The following is a 24494-nucleotide window of genomic DNA, read 5'->3' on the forward strand; positions in this document are numbered from 1 at the left end:
TCCATTACAGAGAGCAGCCACGGCAGCCCAGTGTCGGGAGAGCAATGCGCTTCAAGCTCCGCTGCCTTGCGACCCTGTAAGAAGTCTCTTTGTCTTTAAGGGTTACTCTTCTTGAGTGCGTTGATCTTTTTAAAAGCTGTCTGAATTTATGTGAGTGACTAGATGTTTACTGGGCTTTTGTTCGTATCCTTTTTAAGGCTAATCCGATAGATGAAAGGGGCAGGCACCCTACCTGCCCCTTTGAGGCCATTGCAGAAATCAAGAATAGACGTGCTTTGACTCTGGACAAAGAACATGCAATTCCTTATTTTAGTGTCTTATTCACGTCAATCAATCAAAGGAGTGCTACTCATTTCAAGAGTAATTTGTGGTTTGGGTGTCAGTAGCAGTAAAGGAAAGAGACACAGAAAATCTGAGACATTTCCTACTTCAATAACACGGTTTACGAGGAATGCGCGCGAGTCGAAGAATGCTTACTAGGCAGGATCAATTCCTGCTTTCAGGGTTGTGGCTCCCGGCCGGGTCCAGAAGCTCTCCCGACACTCGTGTTTGTGTCAATAGTTTTAGTGGAACACGGCCACATCCGTTTTGTTTTTGTTTTTGTTTTTGACATATTCTCTACGGCTGCTTTCATGCTACAAGTGTCCGTGGCAGAGGCCAGAAGATCTACAAAGGATCCTTACTGTATGGTCCTTTATAGAAGAAGTTTGCTCCCAACCCTTGGTTAAAGAGCAAGAAAGAGACCTGTAGGAGTTTGTTTGTTTGTTTGTTTGTTTAGAAAGCTGTGGCCATTCCCATACTTGGACTGGAGAGATTAAGCTGGTCAGCAGAGGGCAGGGCAAGAAGTTGTCTTTCCAAGCAATAAAGGAAATAAAGGACTGTCACTGTCTGGAGACCGAGGCTGATATAAGCCCCAAAGCCCGAGAGGGGAGATCCGACAGGTGTTCGGTTAGAGCAAGGCGGACAGCGGGGTCCTGGCCAGGGGACTGTCCTGGTGGCCAGGACAGTGCCTCTGAACAGCAGAGGGTCGGGACCTCACTCGGACATGGCACTAGTGTGACAGACAGTCAGGGAGGGGGAGTTCATACGGAGGCACTTTTACTAGACCTGACACTGAGCCAGCCAGCTACCCACCAGAGCTTAATAACTCTGCCCCTTCCGCTGGGGCTGCCGGCCTGGGAAGCTGTGGGGGTGGAAGCAATGGGGGGCGTTGGGTGGCGAGGGCAGGGACGGTCGGGGAGGCAGAGGGGCAAGCTGCCGAGAGCTGTCCTCTGGACCCCCGTCCTGGCTGATCTCTAAGTGTCCTTGTTTGGTTTTTCTTTGTTTCGTTTGTTTGTGTGTGTGTGTGTTTGTTTTTGACAGTGCAGCTCAACAGAGACACGGTGTGCGAGCCCTGCCTGGCGGGCTATTTCTCCGACACCCTTTCTTCCGCAGAGAGATGCAAACCCTGGACCAAGTAAGTGACGGCCAAGGGGCCCGGAGAGTTTGTTGATGTCGAAACACTCAACCCGCGTGGGCTCCTGTGTGAGAAAACAGACTCATTGGGCCTGACGAGGCTTCCTCTCAATTCTGTCTTCAAAACGGAAAAAGCCCGTCAACTCAGTGTGGGCAAAATAACACCCGTCCAGCCGCTCCCCAGCCTGCCGCGACGGGCCCCGTGTGTCACTCTTTAAAGTCACCTTCGTTCAGTCTCTGGCCTCGAGTTGCAGCTTCTTTTTTTCTCGTTTCTAACCTTGTTTAGTTGAAAATGATCGATGATGTTTAGCATTTACTCATCCTCCCCACTTCTCCCAGAGATTTGTGTGTGTGCCTAAAGAAGCCTCATGTTTACATAAGTGGGGTTTTTTTTTATGTTTTTTTTTCTTTTACCCTCACCTGAGGACATTGTTTTGTCGCTTTTAGAGAGGGAGGAAGGGAGAGAGAGAAACATTCATGCAAGAGAGAAGCATGAATGGTTTGCATCTCATGTGCATTCAGACCTACAGCTGTACCCACAGCCTAGGCATGTGCCCTGACCGGGAATCCAGCCCGCACCCTTTTGGTTATGGGATGATGCTCCAACCAACCGAGTCGCACCGGCTACGCAAATATTTGCATACACTGAACACTGTGGGGTTTTTTGTCACATGATGTGTCTTGAAGGAAGCTCATTCCATATTAGTTCATTAGATCTTCATGGCATTTTATAGGTGCACAATATTTCATTGTAGAGATGTGCCGTACTTGTGTCAACAAGTTTCCTATTGAGAGTCATTTAGGTTGTTCCCAGTCTTGTGCAACAAATAATCGTTTTGAATGAATCATCTCATGGATACCATTTCCCATTTATGTTAGTGCATCAGCAGTGGGACCCAGACCCTTTCCGTGTGTGCTTGTTAAAGATTAATGATCAATATAATGATTCCTTCAGTTCCCAATATATTAACTCCCATTAAGTACTTATTTTCTGATCCACTTATTCAAGTTTTACGTCGAAAAGCTTTTCTGCACTTTCAGCTTCAAAAGAGCGCTCACCAAAAGTGTATCGCTTAGCAGCTGAAGCATTTGGAGTCTTCTTTGCTGAAGGCGCCCACCTGCTATGGTCTCGGAGGAGCTCTGGGAAACCAGGGGCAGCGCTCACTGCTGCTCACTCGTTTATCCTGTGCGACGCGTGGGTAACCGCTGGGAACCCGAACGTCCAGGAAGACCTGGGCTCCTCTCCTGAAGGAGCGAGCAGTCTAGTGGAGAAGTGCCTTTTTCTAGCTTTTCTTAAAAAGTGAGAACATAAAACTGAAGCACGTAACTAATTCCCTTCCCCCGCACAGCTGTACCAGTCTCGGAGCGACAGAGGCACGTCCTGGAACCAATAAGTCAGATGTGGTTTGTAGTTCTTCTCTGCAGTCTCCAAAACGTTCAGACGGTATGTCTCCAGAGAGCGGACTGGCTGGTTGGTGATGTGCCCAGACTCGTCAGCCCCTCCAAGTCCCCCCACTAAATTACACGCCCTGGCTGGAGGGTCACCTCTCCCTTTGCATCTCATCCCATCCGTGGTCCTTTTAGTGGTTCACTTCCGTCAGTATTTTAATACCAGATATGGTGTCTACTTGACTATTTCCTACTCTGGAATGGATAACTAACAGTGTGTGTGTGTGTGTGTGTGTGTGGATGGACAAGCAGCATGTCGCTTTTAAGCGTAGAGAATAAAACAAAATCACCTTTAATACCATTTTCTCACCTGCCTCTGCCACAGAGCCCCAGGTGTACCTGCCCAGTTTGGTCATCCTGCTTCTCTTCATATCCGTGGCGCTGGTCGCTGCTGTCATCTCTGGCGTTTACTACAGGAAAAAAGGGAAAGCACTAACAGGTATCGTGGTTTTGGAAAATGAATCTTTAAAAAAAAAATAGATACCTTTCTGGGTCTATGCTTCGGAAGATGCGTGTGGCACCCACTGACCGCCTGCGGCGACCTGCTTAGAATAAGTGCTTTGAGGTGGCTGTGCTTAAACTAAGGTGACACACCCTTTATTCCTAATTCGTCATTCTCTGGCAGGACAAACAAAGTCCAATGTGCCTATTTTCGGATAAGCAAACAAAAAAGATCTGCAGGGTCAGGACGCCAATGTCTCCTAGACCAGTTGTTTTGTTGTACAGGTGACAGTGTGTCAGGTAGATGGGGGTTGTTGCCTTTATCCTAAAATGCAACATTTTCAGTGCACCCAGTTAAAACAGAGACAAAATGTTCAGGTCAATGGTGGAGGAAAAGTTTTGGTTGGGTTGTTACCTGGAAATACGAGTCTAAAATTATGAAAACAAGTTCTCTTGTGTTCAGTAAAATTTAGGTGCTCATTTTGGGAATGAATAACCAAGTGTTATCTTGTTTATTGCGAATAACTTTTATACCAAAGAATTATTTGATAGTGTCTTTTTGTATCACACCATGTTTGACTGTTATACTCTAAAGCTAAAAAGTGTAATTTTTAAAAAAAGATTTTATTTATATACTTTTTTAGAGAGGGAGAGGGAGAAAGAGAAGGAGAGAAACTTCAATGTGTGGTTGCCTCTTGTGCGCCCCCTACTGGGGACCTGGTCCTCAACCCAGGGATGTGCCCTGACTGGGAATTGAACTGGGGACCCTTTGGTTTGCAGGCCGACACTGAATCCATTGAGCCACACCAGCCATGGCAAAAAAAGTGTAATTTTTCAGAAAGGCTTCAATAAGTCTCCTGAAGCTATTTCTCAGTGCTTTGATAGTCACTTCATTCTCCGTTGAGGCTCTGCTGTCTCCCCATCCTTGTCCATTGTCAGTTGCTCACTCGTTCGCCTTGCCCACCCCTGCTTTGCCGTGATTTGCTCAGTTCTCTCACATTACATCCGAGGGCCGCATGAAACCCTGCTCATCATGCCGTTTCCATTAACATTACCACGACCTACCGGCACACTAGGGCAATCCAAAGATTCATTAAAGGGGGAAGATGATGACTGGAGATACCAGAGTTAAGCAGAAAGCAATGTTAATCCAATTTTTAAAAGTCTGTTTATTATTGAGATTTTGTTTTTAGATTTTATTTATTTATTTAATTTAGAGAGGGAAGGGAGGGGAAAAGAGAGAGAGAGAAAAACAGCAATGTGTGGTTGCTGGGGGCCGTGACCCACAACCCAGGCATGTGCCCTGAGTGGGAATCGAACCTGCGATGCTTTGGTTCGCAGCCCCGTGCTCAATCCACTGAGCTACGTCAGCCAGGGCTGAGATCTTTTTTATTGATTGATTTGAGAGGGAGACAGGAAGGGGACAAGGGAGGAGAGAGACAGACAGACAGACGTTGATTTGTTGTTCCACTTCTTTATGCCTTCACTGGTTGATTCTTCTAAGTGTCCTGACCGGGCTCTAACCCGCAGAGCTACCTGGCCAGGGCCTTGCATATTTGTTACTTAATGCAGCTTCACTTCCCTCACGACCTTGACTTCCTAACGAGGCATTTGAGTAATACGCTGTTGTCGGGTGCTGCGGACCACTCGTATTGTCGCGTTTATGTGAGACAGACAGACTTCTGCTGCTTGTTCTTTCGTTTCTGCCTCTGTGATAAGTCTCTCCCCGCCGACTCATCAGCGTGGAGGAAAGCAGGCCCAGTGGTCAGTGCGTCGGGATTTACCAGTGTTGGCTTTCTCTTCATCCCTTCATGCAGCACATGCTTGCTGGCTCCCGGGGGTGGGCCTGGCCCTGGGGTCTCAGTACTGGGCAACACACAGGCAGCGAGTGCCTTCCTGGAGGAGGCGCCCTGGTGGGCAGGGCAGGCGCGGGCCCACACAAGGAGGCTGAGTATAGACGGGGCAGTGATGAGAGAGCTCCAAGTGGCCAGGTAACACCGGAGAGTACCCAGTCTTGGGCTCAGCCAGCGCCTCCCGGAGGAAGAGACAGGGCAGCCGAGATCTGTGACACACTGCACTTCGCTAGCCCGAGGGGGTCGGGCCAGATGCAGAGCCTTCCATGCAGAGAGAATCCCAGGCTTCGGGGGGCGGTGAGCCAGGGGACCGGAAGGCTGGCACAGTGGGAGCAGAAGGTGTGAGCATGCAAGATGGCACCGGAGCGGGAGGCTGGGCCAGAGGGAACAGCCCTGCAGACCTCGCCGGCGATGTCGCTCTTGTCTGTAGTGAAGGGAAGCAAAGACAACCCTCTGGTTTAGTGTGGAAACCAAATGTGGGGATGCAGCAGGAGTGGATGCAAGCACGCCAATTAGGAGGTCTTTGGCAATCATCTAGGACAGAGATTACCGTAGTGATTATTTATGAGCATCACCTCTGTGTACAAATATTATTTTTTAGCGCCATCTGTAATTGTCCAGGCTGATCCCTACCAGGACAGAGCTGCAGTGTTCCTTACATTTGGAGTATCTCAATTTGTATGTAATTTTTAAATTGTAGGAGCAAGAATAATAATGATGAGGGTAGCAATAGTTAACATGTATTGAATATTTATTCAGTAAATGCATGCACCGCTGTGTGCATTTTAATGTACTAACTGAATCTCCACAACAGCACTAGGAGGTAGGCACTGTTATTTGCCTCGTTTTCTGATGGGGAAACTGAGGCTCAGAGAAGTTAAATAAACTGGACCAGGTCACATTATAGGTATCATCAGCTATTATGATGTGGCTATCTTCCCACAGAAAATTGACAACCATGAATCCAACAGTAAAATTCACTGGCGGTGGGATAAAATTTTATTTTTGTGTGATATAATTTTACATATTTTTTAAAAAAATGGATTTGACTTTTTAAGTTTTATCGCTTTTATTTTAAAAAGATATAATATGTATATGCCACAGGACAGTCTTCTTTTTTTTTGAGAATGACAGGGTCTAGCTGAAAAGGATTTGGGGCCCATTGGAACTCTGTGATGCCTGCTGCAGCCTTCTGTCATGGCCTTGACCTCTCTTGTACATGTGTTTGAGCTAGTTCACTGGAGAGCCAGTTTCCATTCCCCTATGATGCCCAGTCTAGTCCCTTGTAGTCAAGTGTGGGGGGGGGGCTCCGCTCTCAGGCCCCCCCCGCCCCAGCTCCCACGGATGAGAATAAGTCTACCAAGACATGATCTAGTTGGGGAGGAAAGGTCCGATCTCTCGAAGGAGAAGGACCAAGAGCCTTTTCCTCAATGGCTTTTATTGGGTTCGTTTGCATAAGAATTCAGGTAAAGCTCATTACTCATTTCCAGGAAGTAAGGATCAAACAATAGATAACAAGGAAGTCTGAGGGCCTGTTTTTAGTCAGGGTCAAAGAGCTCTAAAACTCTGAGGAACAAACTTACTTCTTCCTTGGACCCTTATTTAATTGAGAGCATTCTAAACAAAGCAGGTTTCACAGGATTTTACATATTCTTTCTTAGGCCTGATTGCCCAGGGAACCCACCCTTTCCAGCACAGGGCTGCACCACCCTCTGTCATTGTTTCAGGCTTAGGTGGAGCAAGGGAAGTAAGGCAGCCAGGAGATTAGGAGATTTTCTCGCAGACAGTGAGGACTCAGGCTATGTCAAAGCTGAGGGGCAAGGGTCCATCACCCCCTTTTGCTGTAGCCCCCAAAGTCCTTCCTTGGGGGCCTCCCATGTGATCGTGCCTGTCTTAGGTCATTCCCCCCTTGGGGAATCTTACCCGTCATTGGCTAACCAGCCAAGCACTGGGGCCAGGCAGGGTGAAGTAAAAGGAGAAGTGGTGCTCCTGCCAGGGAGATAAGCTTTTGTCTCCTTGCTGGCTTACGGTCCAAGGTCATTCCTTCAGCCTTAGCCTTGGCGGGGGTTACAGCTTCTGATACCAGGCAGGGCGGTTCCCAACAGTCAAGGAAAAATTGCTAAGGAACTGGGATTGTCTGTTGCCCCAACTGCAGCTGTGACACCCTCAGATGTGCCTGTATTCAGTGGGACATATTTGGTATCACACGGGTCAGAAAGTTCTGTTTTTGCTGGGAGGAGGAGGAGGAAGATGTCTTTATAGTCTTTGGATTGGCTGGTTTTCTTTTGCATGTGTTCACTCTTAGGAACTTTTCCTGACAGACACGCAGAAGGTTATGTTTAAAGATAGTGTTGAACTGAAATCGCGGTCAGTGATACTAAATTAGAAAGAGGAAATAATAATGCAGAGACCTTACCTTGCTTTGTTTTTCTAGCTAATTTGTGGCGCTGGGTCAATGAGACATGCGGCCGCCTAAGTGGAAATAAGGTAAATTTAAAGCACTTCTCACAGTCGGGCTGGGATGTTGTTAGTCCAGTGCTGAGCCCCGCTGTGTAAGTGGTGCTTCCTCAAAGGGATGGGACCCCAGATCCCAGGGCTGACCCCTTCAGAATAACCCAAAGCCTGGACCAGTGTTCAGCCTGAGTGCTGCCTCCTTGCATTGCAGTTCGTTTCTGACTTCTGTCACCTCTGGGCACAAGTACTAATTATAGATTTTTTTTAAGTGCCAGTCTTGATTGCCTAGTAGAGATTTCTAGAAGGAAAGAGCTCCCGTTGTCCTTATTTTGGTAACTACTAATTTTGATAACTGCTTTGGTAATTATTTTGGTGCCTCCTAATTTCAGTATGCTCTCGCACCACGGGGAAGTCGTGAGGATGGCACAGAGAACTCCCTCGTGCCCTGTTCTCGCGGCTGCCTGTTGCTCACACTTCGTCACATCGCCTCACTATTTGCTCTCCCTTTCTCTGTGTGGATGTATGTGTGTGTGTGTGTGTGTGTGTGGTTTCTGGAGCCATTTCAGGGTGAACTGGCAGACACTGTGCTTCAATACCCTTAGATACGTTGTTGCAAATTTCTGAAGAACCAGGACATTCACTCATCTAACCACAGTTCATTTATCAAAATCAAGAAATGTCATAGTGGCATAATACTATTATCTAATCCCCATTTGACATGAACATTTCACTGGTTATCCCACTGTGTCCTTTAGATCAGTTTTTCTTCAGGGTAAACCACACGGTTGCACTGATCTCTCCAGTTCCTGCCCCGGCAGCACGTTCCCACCGTCCCTGGTTCCCTGTGTGAATGGTCTCCTCTCCCACAGCAGGAGATCTGCCCCCCACCATTCTCACTGTCTTGACTGAGTTGCTCAATTCCAGAATACATAGAAAGTGGTTTCAGAATTACTACACCCTCCCACAGCAAAAAAACAAAGCTACTAACTAGAGTGCAGTATCTCTTTAGAGGTGTTTTGTTTTTTTTTTTAACTTAGATTGAGAGTTTATCGTCACAATTCTGTGTGACGAAGTTATTGGGGTTGGCCCTGGCCCTTGCGTCCGTGCCATTCGCACGAACTGCAGTTAGTTTCGTTCGTGTGTGGTTGTATTCCCCGTTAGGGGGCGTCCCCGCCCTGTCGTTTACAATACCACCTCGTGCTACGGAGCGAGGGAGTCCCCCGGCCTTCTCACGGTAGAAGTCCGCACTCTGCGCACCATGGTCGGTGTGCGTTTAGCAGAGCCAGGCTCTAACAGCTGGGAACTGACGCCCCTGCCTCCCCCCCGCCCCCCGCCCCCCGAATTTCCCCCAGCAGGCGTCCCCGGGCAGCAGTTTCGGCAGCGCTCCCGCGGAGGCCTGCAGTCTGCGGCGCGAACGCCGCGAGGGCGTCTTCCAGCTGACCCTGGAAGAGAAGGTGTTCCCTGAAGACCTGTGCTGTCCCGACGGTGGTGGCGGCGGTGGCCACGGGGCGGTCTGCCCGTGCACCGTCGGGGGCCCCTGCGCCAGCGCGGAAGACGCCACGCTGCTCACCTTGGTGAGCGAGACGGAGGGGGACCCGCTCAAGCAGATTCCCACCGAAGACGAGTACGTGGACAGGCCCCTCCAGACCCCGGACTCTTCGCTGTCCCTCGCTCAGCCTGGGAGCAAACCCGCACCCCCTTTCTCGGAGCCGCTGGAGGTCGGGGAGAACGACAGCCTGAGCCAGTGCTTCACTGGGGCCGAGAGCCTGGCGGACTCCGAAACCTGCCGCTTGGCCGAGGCCCCGGGCAGGACAGACTGGGTGGCCTTGTCCTGCGAAAAGTACTTGCAGAAAGAAGTGGAGGGCGCCAACTGTCCCCACTGGGCAGCCTCCAGCCCGGCCGATGGCTGCCCAGGCTGCGGGAACCCTCCTGGGGAGGACCGGGAGCCCCTTCTGGGTTCCCCCCAAACTGGACACTTGCCCCAGTGCGCCTACGGCATGGGCCTGCCGCCGGAAGAGGCCGCGGACGGGGAAGAGGCCGGTGGCCCGCCCGGCGATGGGGATGACGTCACGCCTCCCAGCTCCAGCAGGGGTGGCCCTGGGCCCGGGAGCCCTTCCAGCGACCAGCCACCTGCATCTGGTAAGTGACTCTCTTGGTCTCTCCCGTCCTGTTGTCCTGTTCGTGGTGCAGCTTGGGGGCAGGTGCCACAGACTGTTTAGGGAAAAGTGCAGCTAAGTGGGAAATACTCGGCTCGGGCATTTTCTCCAGCGGAGCCTCTTTGTAGGGTGCACTACGGTTCAGTCCGCACGTTGGGTTTGTGGGTTGTGCCCACTGTCCTGGGACGCTATCCTCTACCCCTGGGGCTGTCCCTTTATGTCCCCTTTTGTGCTCCTGGCCTCTCGTGGTGGGATTAGACTTCAAAGCCCAACACTGACCCCCGAACACAAAGTCAACATTGACCTCAGGGCTGGCTGACATTTACGAATGCCCTCAGATTTCTAGGGTTTTTGTTGCGTGTTTTTTCTTAAAGCAACCTAGGCCTCAAACCACCATCCTCCCGCCCCCACCCCCCTCCACCACCTCCCAGGAAAGTTCTGACACATTTCAGGAGAACAAACAAAAGGGTTTCGTTAATCTTTCATTAGTCAGTATTCGTCAAGAGTGGCTTGCTGGTTCTACACCAGGTCAGCGATGCAGACGAGTGTCTAACACCTTCCGAGAGCAGGTGCTTCCGTGACCACTGCGTGTGGCATACTCACGGCCGCTGGAGGCTAAGGTTACAGTTACAAATGGCCGTACAGTTTTATCGCTGCACTGCCTTTGGGGCACGAGTAGCCCAGCAATTATTATATTAAAACTTTGGGGGGGAGAGGGTACACCACCCTCTGTCTTTTCATGTAGTTATAAGGAACTGGGTGGTTGGTGATGAGGGCTTCCCCTGGCCCACTGTGTGTCGGGGGGTGGCATGGGGGGGTCAAGGGACCCCTGAGAATTTTCTGGAAGCTATAGACACTCTCCAGAAAAATGAATATATGGATATATACTATTGAAGGGGCTTCCCAGAATTCTCCGACTCTCTCCCCACTCCAGCCTAAAATTCTCATCCATGGCCCAGCTTTATCCTGGGATGTTTTTCTTTTCCTTTCCTGCCCCTTTATTTACTTCAAGCGGTGCTGACCGCTGGTCTGTGAATTATTTCATCACTCTGCGGGGCGGAGCCCTGCCGGGGACACAGAGGCACCTGCCTCTTGCTGACAAGGGCTCCCGGCTTATTTGGTAGAACCGTGGACTTGAATGTGTTTCCTAAGCATTGGGATTTTGCTACAACTTCACACATTCAGATGTGCGAATTCTATCATAACGATCCTTAGTCAGACCCGGCAGAGGAGGTATTTCTGTCTGGGGCTATTTTTCAAAGAACTGATGTGTCGTTTTTCCTTCAGAACACCCCACCGTTGTTCTAAAGCGTTGAAGGAATGTCCATGAGTAACAGTTTAGCTCTATCGTTCTGTTTCTTTTGAGCGTTGACTTTTCTTCCCGTCGGCCGTGGAGACACGCAGAGCACTATTTTAGGGGGCCGAGGAGTGCAGGGTGGCAGCCGCTCCATGTGGCGGAGGCCACATCTCGGTCACCCTGCCAGGGTCGGACCGGTTTGTCCACTGGTGACACCAGGAAGCTGACGCTGGCCACGGTGGGAAAATCACTGGCCGTTCCTGGAAGAACAGTGTTAGCCATGCTTAAGGAGATTTTTTTTTTCCCTTGGGGTCACGAAACCAGAAGCCACATCCGCGCCGTCCCTTGACGTGAAGAGCTAAGACAGCGCCCGCGTCCCGTCTCCCGGGTCTTTCACTCCTCCGGCTCCAAATACCCGGGCGCGGGGCAAAGGGCAACAAAACAAAACGTGCACCACCCACTCGGTGGTGATCATTTGCAAAAAGTTTACCTGGCTTTTTCTGTCCCGTCTGGCGCTGAGCCACGCAAAAACGTCCACTGGAGATTCTGCCTGCGGAGGCCAGCAAGCAGGCCACGTTCGTTTTTGCCTGAGAAGCAGCAGCAGCAGCAGCAGCCAGGTTGATCTGGGAGGCTGTTCCCTCCATGGTGACTTCTACACGCGAACAGGCCTTCTGCTTTCTGGTCAGGATAGCACGTTCTCATTATTGCTTCTTTTTTTGGGGGGGTCATCACTTATGTTCTATAAAATGTGTGAAAGAGGGTGAGCTTCGGGGGCCTCATCCTCTTTGACCTTCTAAAAGCCACTGTGCTTTCAGGACTTGAAGTGGCTTTTTTTTTTTTTTAATGGGTGTTGGGTTTTTCTGTGTGGGTGTTTTAAAAACTTACAACCGAGTGAAGTGGTTTGTAGAGAAACAACAGTGCCTTGTCCCTTACTCGGTGGGGAAGAGCCCCTTCTTCACACCCGGCATCCTTTCGGGGACGATGGTTCTTCCCAGAGCTCTACAAGGCTGTCCTTTAAAAACAACGCCCAATGTCAAGGTTATTTTAGCACTGCTATAACTCTTATTAAAGACCAGTGAGAAGTATTAGCAAAGGCCAATGAAAGCGGAAAACATACTTTTGTTTAGGTCGTACGCAACCGTGTCTTAAATTTACATGCTACGTTATTAGCCTTTTGCCATAGTGATGGTTACCTTGGTGACAAGCCCTTTCCCCTGGAATGTACAGAATTGCCACCATATCTAGAAAATTATTTCCTGTCCAAAAAAAAGCAACTTATAATTAATATGTCTAGTGTTGGCCGGTGGCTGGTTTTTGGCTCCTGAAACCGGTAGTTGGCTCAGCCACTTCTAAGCTGGAGAGAATGGTTTCCCTACAGGGCCCTCCAATGACTCTTAAGGAATACCAACTACATATTTGTTTTGCTACCAAATCTTTATTGAGGATCCACTGAGCCTTGGAAAGGCTTGGGAAACAAGTAGGGTTGAGGTCAGGGAAGGGACAACACAGGAAGCATTAATAATGTGAGAAGACGAAGCCTTCCACTGCCCGTCTCTCTAACCTCCGGTGTGGTGTTCCCTGTCACCGGCTCGCCCACCCGCGTCTCGGCCAGTGCCCGCCCCGTTCGGCAGGAACAGTTCTCGCTGTCTGCATGTCGTCCCTCTTTCCAGAGTGTGCAGTCCCTCCCATCCGTCAAGTCCCAGCTCAAATGCTACTTCCTAAACCAGGGATGGCAGGCACGCCACGGTGGGGCCACTGTCCCCTCCTGCCCTGGGCAGCCCTTCGAGATTTGTCCCGGAGCCTTTCTCCCCAGCCTGGGTGCACCCTTGCACCTTTATCAGCAGCCCACCTCCCGGCAGGCACAAGCCATCCAAGGAATTGCCATGACCTTCGCCACTCCTGGTCTTTCCCGTCTCTCCCAAGGTGGCTGGGCCACCGTGTGTTCTGAGAGTAAGTATTCCTTGGTGCAGGCGTTCATTCGCCCAGTCATGAGACACTAGAGGAACCCAACGAGCGCTCCCAGCTTGCTCCCTAACTCCCTCTCTGCTCCCCACTTCCTCAGGCCATCCTGGGGTGTGCGGGACCGCGCAGGGGACGGAAGGGCTGGTGCTAGCTGTTCTGGGCAGACTTGCGTGTCCTGGATAGAGGACACAGAGACCCAAGTGGCACAGGGTCAGGGCCGATGCCTGGCAGCCAAAGGCACTGGGGATGGCGGGCACATGCCTGGCCCCCACATGTCCCCCACCCGCAGTCTCCCATCCCGGGGTCCCCCCCCTCTCTTAAAGTGACTGTTCTTGACCATCCATTTCCATCCTCAAAGGGCAGATAAAGATTTTCCTACCCCGGTTCTCTTCCCTTTTCTCCCCCTCCCCCCAAGGCACAGACAGTCCTCCCTTTCTTTCGTCTGTCTCCTGTCGGAAGGCGGGCCACGAACTTGCAGCTAAGTATTGTAAGGGCTCACTGACCCCACACGTTCAACGTATTTTACAATTTGGCTATTTGGTAAGAATGCTGAGCACCCGCTGATGCTAAAAGTCAATGCACTATTTCAAAATATGTGAGAACTCCATCCACTGCCTGCTTTGGTGAATTTAGCGCTGCTGGCCTCCTCCCTGTTCTAACGGGTCTCGTCTGGGAAGGGTGTCAGCCATGCGCCACTGTAAGTCCTTTTTTAGCACGATTCTGAACGCAGCTACTAAATCCTACTGCTCGGCCCTGATCATCCTCCGCCCCCCCCCCTTCTCCCAGACACCTAAGACAGAGCTCGCATTGCCACAAAAAGGAAGATCACATGACAAGCATATGGATCAAGTCCAAAAGCCGTTCTTGAGAAATTCCGGAAGCTCCCAGCGGAGACCCGGCAGCGGGAGCGGGTTTGTGAATATTTTTAGTTCTCTTCCTTGGGAGAGTATCTGAATGACGGTTGGGTGGTCCCGCGGGCTCCGGTTCTTGTGATTTAATATTCATCCACTGTGCATTTCAAAAAACACGATGAGCTTTGGAGAAGAGGCCTGTGCGTTCCATGGCTGAGAAAGGAAACTTCTGTCGGGGACTGAGTTCTTAAAAGTGAAGCGGCTTCTTTCTACCCGAGAGAGGGGCTCCCTGGAGCCCCCTTGTGCAGCCAGAGCCCCGCCTCCTGCTCCTAGGGGGCCGCTTTCTTCGGCCCTTGTTTCTGTGGAATTTAATGCTGCTTTTCACTTTCCCCAGTTACCTGAACATTCTTCTAGCTAAGTCACGTTAAATATTCCTGTGAAGCCAGCGAACCCATTTTGAAGGTTAGAAACTCTTCAAAATTTCTAATTGAGTAGATATCCTCACGCCCTGCTGGCTCCCAAATCACGCTTTGGGTCGTCTTCAGGCATGGTTCGATCTGTCGCCTGGTGACTGTTGTGATATCCTGCTTATCTGACCCGGGGGCCCGAAACCACGGCCCCCTCCCCTTCAACCACTCCTGGAGATCCTGGTGCCCTGTGACCTCTGTGTGGTGCAGAATCTTCGTTGTGCCACAGACTGAGGGCTGCCACAGGCCTGCGAGGGCTGGCCAGTCTGCTGAGCGAGAGGCGGTGCCCAGGCCAGGCCCAGAAGGTTCCACAGGAGAGACCGCCAGGGTCTGCGCAGTCGGTGACGGCTCCCTTGGCCTCGGAGCCCCCTCTCCTCCAGAGTTGTCTCAGAAAGTCACTGTTTGCTCTCACTGATTCTTTTCTGAGGAAAGCTCTTTCTTTCATATGCCTCCAACCTTGAGTTTTTTTGCAAGTGAACTGAAGTTAAAGTAAGTGCCTTGCCGGGGGGTGGCGGTGCACGGGGAGTAAGGGAGAGGCCCTTGCTTGGCTTGTATTCCCAGAGGCCCCACAGACTAACCGCCTCAGGTCTCAGTAAGGCATCTCGGGTAAGCCTCATCCACACCACCTGTCCCTTTCACATCCCCCCCTTACCAGCTACCAACCTGGGAGGAGTCCCCCCCAACAGCAGGACATTCTGGGGTTCCCTTGGGGCCCTGTGTCAACTGCAGAGACCATGGCAACCGTGTAGAACCCGAGGCCCCGCAGCACCCACCTGCCTACCTGGTCACACAGCTTGCCGGCATGGTGACCGACTGATGGGCCACCCAGGGTATTGCCCTCTGGGGTCGGCTTTGCATAACCCTGTGAAACCTTTCTGTTCTGAAAGGTGGGCCACGCATCTTAAGGTGTTATTTTTTTTTAAGAATGTATTTATTTATTTTTAGAGAGGGAAGGGAGGGAGAGAGAGAGAGAGAGAAACATCAATGTGCGGTTGCTGGGGGCTGTGACCTGCAACCCAGGCATGTGCCCTGACTGGGAATCGAACCTGCGATGCTTTGGTTTGCAGCCCGCGCTCAATCCACTGAGCTACGCCAGCCAGGGCTCAAGGCGTTATTTCTTTTAAGCGAGGACAACTCAGGACAGGGTCATCACAGGATCAGGGCACGACCACTCCCTCTACGCCGACCTGCCCGTGCTGCGTTCACCTCGCAGCCGACTGGCCGACGAGACACAAGATCACGGGCTTTGGTGTAGGGTTAGACAGACGAGTGTTCAAACCAGAGACGGTCAGAAGGATGAATTAGTCCTGCAAAGACAGTAAAAGTCAGTTAGATTTCTAGAGGAAAGTGCCCTTTCAACCTTCAACAGGTGTTGAGAGCCCCTAACAAGACAGGGATGGAAAGACAGCGTTACGGCTCAGTACCTTTCCCGCACCTCGGTTTCCGTGGGAGGTCAAGGGCACCAGTACTATCTGGGAGTAGTAATGCCATCGTTGTACCTGTGACTCATTCTTTGCTGTTCCCCAAGTACTTTCAAAATCCGTCATCTCATTTGACCCTCATGCTGTCCTGCCAGGTGATCACACGGTCATTTATTTGTTCATTTAACGGTCGTCGGATTCCTTCTCGTGGCCCCGCGCCCTGGGGGACTAGCAGGGCTCCAAGACTGACGCTCATTTCCTAGAGGAGCAGACAGAGGTCTGGACAGTGGGAAGGCGGTCCGTCCCACATTCCACAGCCAGTGGGGACCCAGCCGGGCCGAGACCAAATTGCTTTCAGACCAGACTGCTGCAGCCGCCTCTGTCCCCACCCACCCACCACCTCACACCCTGTCCTCAGCCAACCACCAAAACCTCCAGCCCTTTGATCACCAGGCCTGCCCCTTCTGCTCTCTGGAGACCGCAACACCAGGATGACATCGATGTCATTCGATTACTTGCGCATGAATTTGCATTATGACAAGCCATGAAAAAAACGTGTCCATCACGACAGGGGAAAAGCAGCAAACCTGAGTGAGTGCTCACCAGGGAAGTCCCCAGGAGTGGGTGTGTGCGGTGCGGCCAGCCCCGCCTGAAGGGGGTGCTCAGTGAGTCCTGGGTCCGGGCGGTGTTTCTGCCACTGTTATTACTAGTGTGACGGGTGCTCTGTGTCTCTCCATGTAACCCATGGGTGGGCCCCCACTCCTCTTGCCCTCAGTAAGCAAGCTGACGGAAGCCCACGGCAGGCACCCTGGTTACTCGCCCCGAAGGGGTCACCCAGGAATGCCCAGCCCCTTCTGCTCGCGCCCGGGGAGCAGCCATGCTTACTAAACCCCAGTCCTGAGCGTGTGAGCTCAGCCTGTGGTAACCCCAAACCTTACCCATCACATTCACTGGTAAAAAGTGAGGTGGGCGAGACATGCAAATTTGGTTCTGTGAAAATTGTTAAATACTTCAGGACAATTCAGGAAGGAATTGCTAACCATCCTTGCTACTGAGGTTGAGGAGCACGAGACAACATCAAGATCTGAGGGGATGAAACTCTTGGAGGACCCTGCATTTACACTGCTTGGCCACGGCTCAGTTCCTGTTCCGCTTGAGAAAAAAACAAAACAAAAAAAAAGCAGACATTGTAGGCAAAGCATTAAAGGTGTAATAGGTGTAGTCAGTAGACCGTTTCTCAGGCCTCCGTTCAACATCAGAAACTTGTCGTTGAGTTTTATGGCAAGTGACAGGTGGCTGGAACATCAGGGATACATACGATAGGATCTGTGTTGGAAGGGCACGGGTGGATAGCCTCTGCACCTCGGCGTTCCCCAGAATGGCTCTTTATTGGCGGGGACAATCAGGTTGGCAGGCACTTCTGCGACATTGAAACGCGTCGGCATGGTGAGATGTTACCTCCGAAAGGAGTGAGGCTAAGTTAAAGCATCAGCGGGGGAAACCCAGAGCGTCGCTCCTGAGAGCTGCCCGCCACTCAGGACAGGCCACAGACCTCCTGGAGCCCAGTGAAAACTGAGAACGGCAGGCCCCTTGTGCAGGGTTAGTAAGAGTTTCCGGAGGAGCCCAGCAGCACATTAGAGCAGCTGTGGGGCCCTTCCAGCGCAAGGCCCTAGGTGCCTACTCAGCGCGCTCGCCCACGAGGGTGGCTCTGCCGCCACTGACGGGTACTAGCAGCAAATCAGAGCGTTGAAAAGAAGTCTGGTCTGTACTGGTTCCACTGCTCTCATAAACGTCCGCGTGGATGGAATGGACTTGGACTTGATCAGATTATTTGAGAAGCTCATACTCTTTCTAGGTAGATTTTCTTTACGTCCTGATCATCAGGAATTTGGAGGCCTTGTTGTTATCCTTCCCCCCCATGCCCCACCCGAGAATAATATTCTCGATCCAACCTGTGGATCAAAGGATTCTGAAATGTTCAAATACATCTCTTCGGCAAAGGGTTGAGTTCCACCTCGGGGTGGGGGGAGAAAACAAGAGCATAGACCCTGTAGGGTGGATCAAAGATATTGCTTGCCAGGAGGCGGTGGCACGGCATGACATCCTTAAGGTGAAAACTGTGACACAGAATCTCAATATGTAAGACGATGGCAGTAAAACACGGGTTTCTACCTGAGCTCAGACACACGGAAGGTGCTGGCGAGGAGGAAGGCCAGCCAGCAGCAGTGGGTTCGCGGTGATGACCTGTTGGAGAGTCAAATTCCAAGTGAGGGGGAACTCACGGGCAGCGTGACGTAGACAGATAAATCTCAGGAGGAAGAGGACGAAGAAGAGATGAGGTTAACAAAATGCAGGTCGACCACACAGTGGCTGGGGTCAGAGAACAACAGAACCAGCGGTCAAGGACGTCGTAATAATGCAAAACTAGAGGAACTGAGCTGTGAAATACTCATGTCTAAGCAACTGAACGTGACCGGTTTTATTACATAAACATGGTAGATTTTAAATGAGACTGGCATGTCTAGGGCACATGCGTGATTTGGGTTTCTCACTCTGACGTTTTCTGTTAACTCACTAGTGATCTCTGAACCAGGGGGGCTTCTGTGTTACCTACTCCGTCTGCTTCTGCTACGGAAGCCCCTGTCACAGTCCTGGGCAGGAGTTGCTGAGCTACTTGAGAAGTCATTGACAAGTTCCTATCTTCACCAGCTTTTTAAGTTTGAAACGTATATATAACGTACTAGAATAGGGCCATGTGTATTGGGTGATCATAGCTTCCGGGGCCTTGATTCACATAACCACGGCTCCTCAACTCCCAGTTTCTATTTCTTTAGTGTGGAAAGAGAAGTTACAGGCATTTGCAGAACAAACCAGCGTGCAAAGTTCTTCTGGGATTTTACTGTTTCTTGGCCGTGTTTTCTTTTTTTGACGGTTGCCCGGCCCACACCGCCACCCCAGCTCAGCCGTTTGTGGATGTATTCTTTGGTTCTGTGTTGAGCGATTCACTTTTCACTGGATCTCCTCATGAGTTTGGCTGGTGAAAACATCCTTGAGAACTAACGTGGTAACTGGTGGGAGCAGAAAGGCCCAGATATGCTAGAGCGCAGACCCCCCCGCCCCCACCCCGGCTTCGAGGTCAGCATGTGTTAGGAGCCCGGTCGGTCTGCTGTAGAGGGAATGGGGCGCGTGGTTCCACCTGGCTAGTTCCAAATACTAGCTGGCCTCCCCCATGTGGCTTGGGGCGTTCTTAGGCAAATAAATCCCCCCACTACCCCTCTTGGAATACACCCCCTACAACTGCCTCAGGAAGAAATAGCGTGAGTCACACCCCTTCCCGTGTGACTTTCTGTTGGTTGCCCGCCTTTGAAATCCCTGCGTTTTCCCGGGCCACTCTGCCTCCGTCCCAGCTTCTCTGCAGGTAGTCCCGTGGGTGAAGCAAAGGCTCCCCAGAGCAATATTCTGTATGCCGTCCGTATTTTAGACCATCCAGAACATGTCTTCCAAATCTGGACAGGACATCTTCGTGTGGAGTGGCAACAGGCACAGTTTTATTTGTGTAAATTATTACTGAGCTCTGTCACAACAGAGCAGACCAGAGATGAGGGCATTCGTGACCGGGAACCACACTGGTGTCCATCCTCCTCCCCCCACCCCCCCAAGCCAGACGAAGGTTCTGTTTGTGAGGCTGAGTGTTGCGGGCACTTCTGCATCTGCTTGGATTGTGCCTCTATTTCCAGTTCTCAGGTGGGACGGTTCTCCAGCATCAGTCTATAAGAGAGAAGACTAATGAGAGGTAGCAGGTTTCCTAGCATTTGTTGAACTTCCTGTTTGTTTTCCAATGAATGAAATACTGGCAAAGTCCAGTCACCCACGAAGAAGTGATGATAGAAACCCCTAGAGACAGAACACTCCTCAGGGTTCAGAAGGAAAGAGTGATTTATAGGATTGATTTTTTTTTTCTATTTTAGTCTTCTGAATCCCTCCCCATCTCCCACCCCCCCCCCTTTCCAGGACTTAAAAAAAAAAAGTAATGTTAAGGGAAGAAAATTGGTTAACCTTTGCTAAACACTGAGCCCAGGTGGCCCCCCGCCAGGGCTGAGCTTTTAGGAACCTCCTGGGAAGGTGGGAGGCACAAAGGCACTCAGGGTGGCAGAGGCCTTAGATGTGAGGTGGGTCTGAGAGGGGGCTGGGCGAGGTGGGCTGCAGGGTCCTGCAGACAGGCCACGCCCTTCCTGCCAGCCTTCAGTCCCCGTCCTGATACACAGGACCACAGCTGGGCCACTGCTGTCCTGCCCGTGGGTCACCCATGGGCGCACGCTTGGAAAGTCTTCTCTGTGACTCTACAGTCCCGGGGGCTCCCCCAGCACCCCCAGAGTCCCATGCGGCCAAGGACAAAGTCTGATCGGGCCCATCACCGGGCTGGTCTCCTCCTGTCTTCTCCCCTCTCTTCCCTCTGGTTCTCCTGTCTTCTCTCTCCCACCCTTCTTCCGAGCCAGGCCTCGGAAGAGAACCGAGGGAAGAGCCCCTGGGTGTGCCCGACTCCTTTAGGAGACGTGGGGACGAAGGGGGGCCGCCGTCGCCCCTCCGGCCCAGGGGAAACTTCTGTCTCACGAGACCCAGCTCTCACCAGGAACGGGTGACTCACCTTCCGTGTGTTCTCTCTTCCTCTCCCCTGCAGGGAATGTGACTGGAAACAGTAACTCCACGTTTATTTCCAGCGGGCAGGTGATGAATTTCAAGGGCGACATCATCGTGGTCTACGTCAGCCAGAACTCCCAGGAGGGCCCGGCGGGGTCCGGCGGCGGCGCGGGGGAGCCGGTGGGCCACCCGGTGCAGGAGGAGAGCCCGCCCAGCTGTGACTCCTTCGCCGGGCTCGGGCCCCGCTTCCCGGACGCCTGCGGCGGCAGCGTGCCGGAGCCCGACAAGGCCTCGCGGCCGGTGCAGGAGCAGGGCGAGGCCGAGGCCTGTGCGCCCGGGGCGCAGCGCTGAGCGGCCCTCGGACCCAGGACGCCACCGGACCGGCCGCGACTTCCCGGCCATCAGCGCACCGTCCACGCCCTTACGCGCCCCGGGGGGCACGTACCCACCTGGCGGCGAGGCCACGTGGGCCGAGAGCGCCTGCGCCTGGACCGGGCCCAGATCAGCGCCCGCACGCTGCTCCTCCATTCGGTACATCTGCCTCTAATGCCGGACACGCTCCGCCTGCCGAGCTCTGTAGACATCAGGGGCTTTTTAAAAACGTGACTGTGTCGGCACCCCTCTGACACCCAGTCACATACCAACCAATGCCTCAGGTACACGCCGTTCCTCCCCCCCACTTGGCCCCCTTGTACGGGGGCCCCCTTGTGCGGGTTGCTCCCCCCTTGGCCCCCTTATACGGTTTTCCTCCCTCCCTCCCACCTGCCATGGCCGGCTCCCCAGTGGTCGTCTCTCCCCGGCCTCTGGGTGTAGGGCGGTCCTGTTCTCTCCGGGGCTGTGTTCTTTCCCTCCTGTGTGTGTGTTCCCCTTTCTCTGCTAACATTTCTGTGATCTCCCTCTACACATGTGCACGCGTGCACACACACACACACACACACACACACTTTTTTACCGTTTAAGGGTTTTCCGTGAATTCTCCCAAGGGCAATGGTTTTTACCGATCACCTGTGGCGCCCCCTTCTCACGAGCAGGTGCCCGTGTTTAGGTGATCGCTGGGGGGTGGAGGGGGTTGGTCTGTAAGCACTTGGGGGTGGTGGGGTGGGGAAGGCTAGAAATGTGACGCCTGCAGGGAGGCTCAGGGGACAAGGGGACAGACTTTCAGGGTGTGAGAACATTTCTGTGTTCCCATTTTTCTACAAGAAGGAAAGAGGGAAACCCCGTCTCTCCCTCCGAAAGGGTTTTTACGTCGTTGTGCGTCGGGCTGAACTTAGGGGCAGCGCGTGTCCTCCTCCCTTGCACTGCCCCCTGGTGGTCATCCCCGGGGTGAACTGGTTTCCCCTCCAGCAGACGCAGTCCGGTTCTCTGGTAAAGAAATCGCTACAAACGCTCTTGGCTGCCGCGTGTCGTTCTTATTCCCGATGTCTCTGGGGTAAAGGTGCGGGCAAATGAACAGGGCTCAGGGGCAGCCGGCACACCGAGTGAAGAGGAGGAGCCCGGGAAGTTCAAGAAACAAAGAACAAAGTTGAATCATTAACATGCATTTTCTCTCTCCGCATAAGAGTGGCCTAAATGTGTTGAGGCCATAGGCCCTGTTTTCCTCCGAAACCGTCATGCTCCTGTAACTCAGCCTCGTAGAAGTAGAAAATGTTCCTCTGTCTTCCAGTGCATTTAAGTTAAAAACCAAATCCTCCTGCTGGGGACTGAAGGAAAATCCATCACCGGAGTGCTTTTCTCGTAGCACCAGGCCTCCTATGAGGGAGCAGACAGGGCGAGTCAGGCTGGAAGGCATTAGCTGGGTCCTTCCATCTGCTGTAGTTGGCGAGCCTCTGCTCTCCTCAAACACTAGAGAAAAAGTTAAAATCCCTAAAATTAATTTTTGCAGGCCTGGTAGGTTTGAAGGGTGCTTACGATGACCACTGTCCCCCCTCTAATGGCCACAGATGCCCAACTGAAGGGAGTGGCCATTGACCCCTGGTTTCTCCCGACTGGTTGCAGTGCTCCTGGACACGCTGCAACGTAGCGGTCAGTCACCGTGTTTGAACGGAGACGCAGAGGGCGGCTTTATAATTTATGGGGGTCCTTAGCCGACATAAAAAAAAATCTCCAGCAATAACAGCATTGCCAGGGTGATCAGCCGGTGAGAATTTACTGTCTGCTCGGCCCTTGTTGCTAACATTTATGCAAAGAGATGTTATAAAAAATGGGAGAAGCCACCATACCTTTTGAGGTGGAACATACAAAACAGACTGGCATTCATGCAGTAGAACGCTGAGCCAAAAAACCCAGTTTCTACGGGGGCCGTCGTCATCTCGTGGACTTGACTTTGCATTTCTGTGCTTCCATTTTCCTTCCTATGAAAAGGCACCGATGGTCATTTTGGGCACCGTCCCTGCCCAATGATAAATAAAGGATGAGCTCCTTCCAAAGAGGGAGCCCAACAAATAATCTACGTCCAGAAAAAGGTTGTAGTCTTACTCTTCCCCATGCCGACCCTACTCATTCTGTACAGACCCAAAGACAACGAATGACAGGACACACGGAGCCATCGCGGGTCTGGGTACGTAGGCTACAGAGACGCGTGTGGCCAGTGGAAACAACAACAGGAAGACAATGGTGAGAACTCATTTGAGGGGATGCGATCAACAAGCTACTGAATGCATATTTGACCATAAAAGGCTGTGTTTCATGGTTTGCTTATGGAGGGCCCTTTGTAAAACAGCGACCTGTCTTGTGCCTGGTCTCTGTGGTGTGCGGTGGTGTCAAGTGTCGGTTGCATTGCATCTCATTGGTGGAGCCCCGGACATTGGTGGGGACGGAACATGACTTGCTTGCATCGATGATATATCTGCTGTTGATCTCATAGGAAATTTTTTTTAAAAACACAGAGTTGAAAGGGAAATGGAGTCCAATAGTTCCTACCGATGTTTAAGTCAACCACCAGAAGAAGGAAACGCCAATTTTTTTCTCTACTTGTTAGTGCAAAGAGCAATTCGAATGTGCTGTACTAGACCCTGCTTATACGGTGCGGGAGAAAGGGCTCTTGCTGTGAAATAAACCATCCAACACATAGTGGCTTAAAATGCTGCTGTTTATTTACTTCGCAAGTCTGGATTGGCTCGGCTTGGTCGGCTCCTCAGACCCGGGTCAGCCCAGTGGGCTTGCTCCCCCGTGCAGACTGCAGGCTGGCTGGGGGCCAGCCGGGCCAGACTGGGTCCTCTCCACATGGACCTTCGTCCTCCCGGCAGACTGGCCTGGCCTGGCCTTGCACAGATCGTGGTGGCAGGGTGCCAAGAGAGCAGGCAAAACGTGCCAGGGTGTTGAGGCCTAGGCTCAAGCTGACACCGTCCCTCTGCCACATTTTCTGGGCCAAAGTAAGACCCAAGGGCAGCCCAGATTCAAGGGGTGGGGAGACAGAGCCCCACCTCTTTAGACAGAGGGGAAGGGAGGGAGGAAGAGAGGCAGAGAAACATCGATGTGAGAGAGAAACATCGATCAGCTGCCTCTTGCGCACCCTCCAACTGAGGACCGAACCCACAACCTAGGCATCTGCCCCAACCAGGAATCGACCTGATGACCCTGCGCTTTGTGGGAAGACACCCAACCCACTGAGCCACACTGGTCAGGGCCAGAGCCGCCCCACCTTGGTGGGAAAAGTTGCACAGTGCCATTGGGAGAGAGGGTGGATACAGGAGGGGAAGAGTGGGGTCCTTCTGGCCACCCGTCTAGCACTGGTGCATGGTGTAGAAGAAAATGGTGCAGGGAAGTGGTGTGCCCCGGGAGGGGCCAGAGGGGCAGAGGGGCCTCCACTAAGCACCCCCTTCCCTGGTGATGCAGAGCACAAGGGGTTCCAGCAACCGAGAGGCACCACGTTCATGTCTAAGCATTGAAATTCCTCCCAAAGCCAAGTACATATGGTTGGGGAGCCGGCTGCACTGCACCATGGTGCCCCTGGTAATCACTGAAAAGCGCCTGTATTTGTAAAATCGAGGAGATTGATGAGATACTTTGGGTAGAGGAACCTGTCACATAAATGAAGGATGTCGTTCTACT

General features: G+C 52.1%; 1 protein-coding gene across 1 annotated transcript in view; it reads left to right on the top strand.

The window, feature by feature from the left end:
* Positions 1 to 21494, top strand: part of TNFRSF11A (TNF receptor superfamily member 11a) — a 52512-nt gene extending 31018 nt beyond the window's left edge. Inside the window, exons 5-10 of the mRNA XM_045849642.1 lie at positions 1363 to 1456; positions 2805 to 2899; positions 3230 to 3343; positions 7633 to 7685; positions 9005 to 9791; positions 20485 to 21494. Coding sequence (XP_045705598.1) covers positions 1363 to 1456; positions 2805 to 2899; positions 3230 to 3343; positions 7633 to 7685; positions 9005 to 9791; positions 20485 to 20795 — 1454 coding nt within the window. The 3' untranslated portion in view covers positions 20796 to 21494. The remainder of the gene's footprint in view (positions 1 to 1362; positions 1457 to 2804; positions 2900 to 3229; positions 3344 to 7632; positions 7686 to 9004; positions 9792 to 20484) is intronic.
* The last annotated feature ends 3000 nt before the right edge of the window (positions 21495 to 24494 follow it).

Source organism: Phyllostomus hastatus, unplaced genomic scaffold, assembly GCF_019186645.2.
Source record: "Phyllostomus hastatus isolate PE091 unplaced genomic scaffold, TTU_PhHast_1.1 phas_contig_80, whole genome shotgun sequence".
NCBI lineage: Eukaryota > Metazoa > Chordata > Mammalia > Chiroptera > Phyllostomidae > Phyllostomus > Phyllostomus hastatus.